Source organism: Tachysurus vachellii, chromosome 1, assembly GCF_030014155.1.
Source record: "Tachysurus vachellii isolate PV-2020 chromosome 1, HZAU_Pvac_v1, whole genome shotgun sequence".
NCBI lineage: Eukaryota > Metazoa > Chordata > Actinopteri > Siluriformes > Bagridae > Tachysurus > Tachysurus vachellii.
Genome location: NC_083460.1, coordinates 380,001 through 382,500, shown reverse-complemented (window position 1 = coordinate 382,500; position 2,500 = coordinate 380,001). Strand labels below are relative to the sequence as shown.

General features: G+C 41.0%; 1 protein-coding gene across 6 annotated transcripts in view; it reads left to right on the top strand.

The window, feature by feature from the left end:
• Nucleotides 1–2,500, top strand: part of arhgef4 (Rho guanine nucleotide exchange factor (GEF) 4) — a 42,284-nt gene that overhangs the window by 38,960 nt on the left and 824 nt on the right. For 2 of the 6 annotated variants that reach the window (XM_060866928.1, XM_060866960.1), the window contains 3 exons: nt 6–249; nt 376–453; nt 2,360–2,500. The exon at nt 2,360–2,500 is cut by the window's right edge and continues 824 nt beyond it. In XM_060866928.1, coding sequence (XP_060722911.1) covers nt 6–249; nt 376–453; nt 2,360–2,500 — 463 coding nt within the window. Of the gene's footprint in view, nt 1–5; nt 250–375; nt 454–788; nt 2,339–2,359 lie in introns of those variants that run through there. The other 4 variants (XM_060866936.1, XM_060866918.1, XM_060866942.1 and 1 more) reach the window with 3 other exon arrangements.

The following is a 2,500-nucleotide window of genomic DNA, read 5'->3' as shown; positions in this document are numbered from 1 at the left end:
CACAGGATCTGCTCCGGAGGGACATTTTATATTATAAAGGTCGCCTGGACATGGACCAGGTGGAGGTGGTGGATGTAGAAGACGGTAAAGATAAAGATCTGAATGTGACGGTGAAGAACGCGCTGAAGTTACTGTCTCCTGATGGAGCAGAGATTCATCTCCTGTGTGCTAAAAAATCGGAGCTGAAGCAGCGCTGGCTCCGAGCCTTCGCCGAAGAGAGACATCAGGTCCAACACGACCGAGACACAGGTGAGACTTTAACAACTGAACTATAAAGAAAGGAATACTTACTTCCTGTTCTTACTCAGCCAGCCAATCAGAATGTATTCTCAGCAAAAGGAGATCCTATTGGTTTTAATGTTTCTCTCTTCACAGGATTTTCCATCACAGACGTGCAGAAGAAGCAGGCCATGCAGAACGTGTCCAAACATCCTCCAGCTGGGAAACCCAAAGGTGCTCATTACACTGTCCACACACACGTCACCTCTACACCTTACACTCACACGCAGACTTAACGAAGCATCATTTAACTTGACACATTTGATTAACGTGGTGCTGATGCTGAACTCCACATCATCTCCTTCACCTGATTTCTCTCACCTTTATTCTTCAGACACTCTCTTGTGCTCTTTCACCAGATTATTTTACTTTTATAAAGATAACAGTATGTTGCATTCCTCACACACACACACACACACACACACACACACACACACAGTAGCGAGGTGTTTGTTGATATGCTGTCTGTGCTCTTCACACCTTCACTCCTCCTCTCTGTCATGATGTAGCTCTACACCACCTGCTGGTTCTTAAAGCTCCACTTCTACGCTCCAAAAGCTCCAAATGCCTTCATTACCCAGAATCCCCTGGGCCTGACTTCAACTCCTCCCCTCTTCCTGAAGTTATAGCGCCCCCTGGTGTCCTGCGAAGGGCCATTTCCTGGGTCTCCTCTCAGAGTAGAGACCTGCTCCGATAGACTAGGGGTAATTATAAAGAGAGAATAAATGTCTAACAAATATAACACTGTAATTACCGTTTAATAACTAAACTACATAAACCATCATCCATGGTGTAATAACAGATCTCCACTTAATTACATGTTAATAACCGAACAGGTCGACAGAAGAGTGAAAGAACTGCATTATATAAATAATTAGGGAACTACAACAGTTCTGATTATATTTGGTTATATTCATTAATTATAGATAAACATTGTGCTGTGTTTAAAGATTTTATTATAGTCCATGAATTGTACAATCTTTATGAACTCTTTATGAAATCTTTATGAACTCTAATGGAGACTGTAATGTTAATGAATATAAAATAGCAGACGGTGTAATAACGACATTCCAGAATTTTCCCGTAACACTATTTACGTTTGATTAACTTCACTACATTAAAATGACGAGATCACGTCACTTGATGTTTAATAACTACAGGACATCCGTTAGCTCGGTCTCTGTCCTGCTGCACTGTGTGAACACCTCACGTTCTTCAGCTGATCTTTCCCTTTGTGTTATATCTCATAGAAAAGATCTACTGTAGCAGTGCATTGTGGGATTTCACTGGACGTTTATCACTATAAAAAAACACAGAATTTTTAAAAAGCAGCGTATTAATGATGACGTATTTATGAACGCTACAGAGTCATCATCCAGTCTGTCTTTCCATCTGTGTCTCTCTCTCTCACAGACACACACACACACACACACACACACACACACACACACACACACACACACACACACACACACACATGCTTCCTCTGATGTATGTTCTGGTGTTTATCAGCAATCAGGTCTGTGCTGAACTCAGAGTTTATGATGACCCATTAGTTCCTCAGGAGCTCTCGGCTGCACTATTATAAACTGTTGTAGAAAGGACATTATTTACATTTACACTATTTACTGTAAGTGTCACCCAAATGAGGATGAGGTTCACTTCTGAGTCTGGTTCCTCTCAAGGTTTCTTCCTCTTATCATCTCAGGGAGTTTTTCCTTTCCTTTCCTTTCCTTTTCGCCTCCGGCTTGTTCATTAGGGATAGAGATAGATATACAGTGTGTTATATTAAGTTGACCTTTTTAAAATGAAGTTTAAACTTTAATTGTATATATTCACTTATTTATTTTTATCCTCATTTCTTCTTCTTCTTATATATTTATTTCTTTTTCTCTCTCTTCTGTTTCTACACTTGTGTAAAGCTGCTTTAAGATGATGGGAGTTGTTAAAAGCGCTATAGAAATAAATTGAATTGAACTGAATTGATGAACCGTGTGATCTGAAGCGTGCTTGTGTTCACCTGTCATCTTTAACCCCTCACACACATAAGAGTGTCATGACCTGATGTTTCTCTCTTTAGCGGTGTCTCGTCCGTATTACGACCTGCTGTTGCGTCATAAACCATCATCGCTGCCCCAGCAGGTCATCATGCTCGCCGAACCCAAACGCAGAAACTTCTGGCACAACATCGGCCGCCTGACGCCGTTCAAAAGTAAACCGT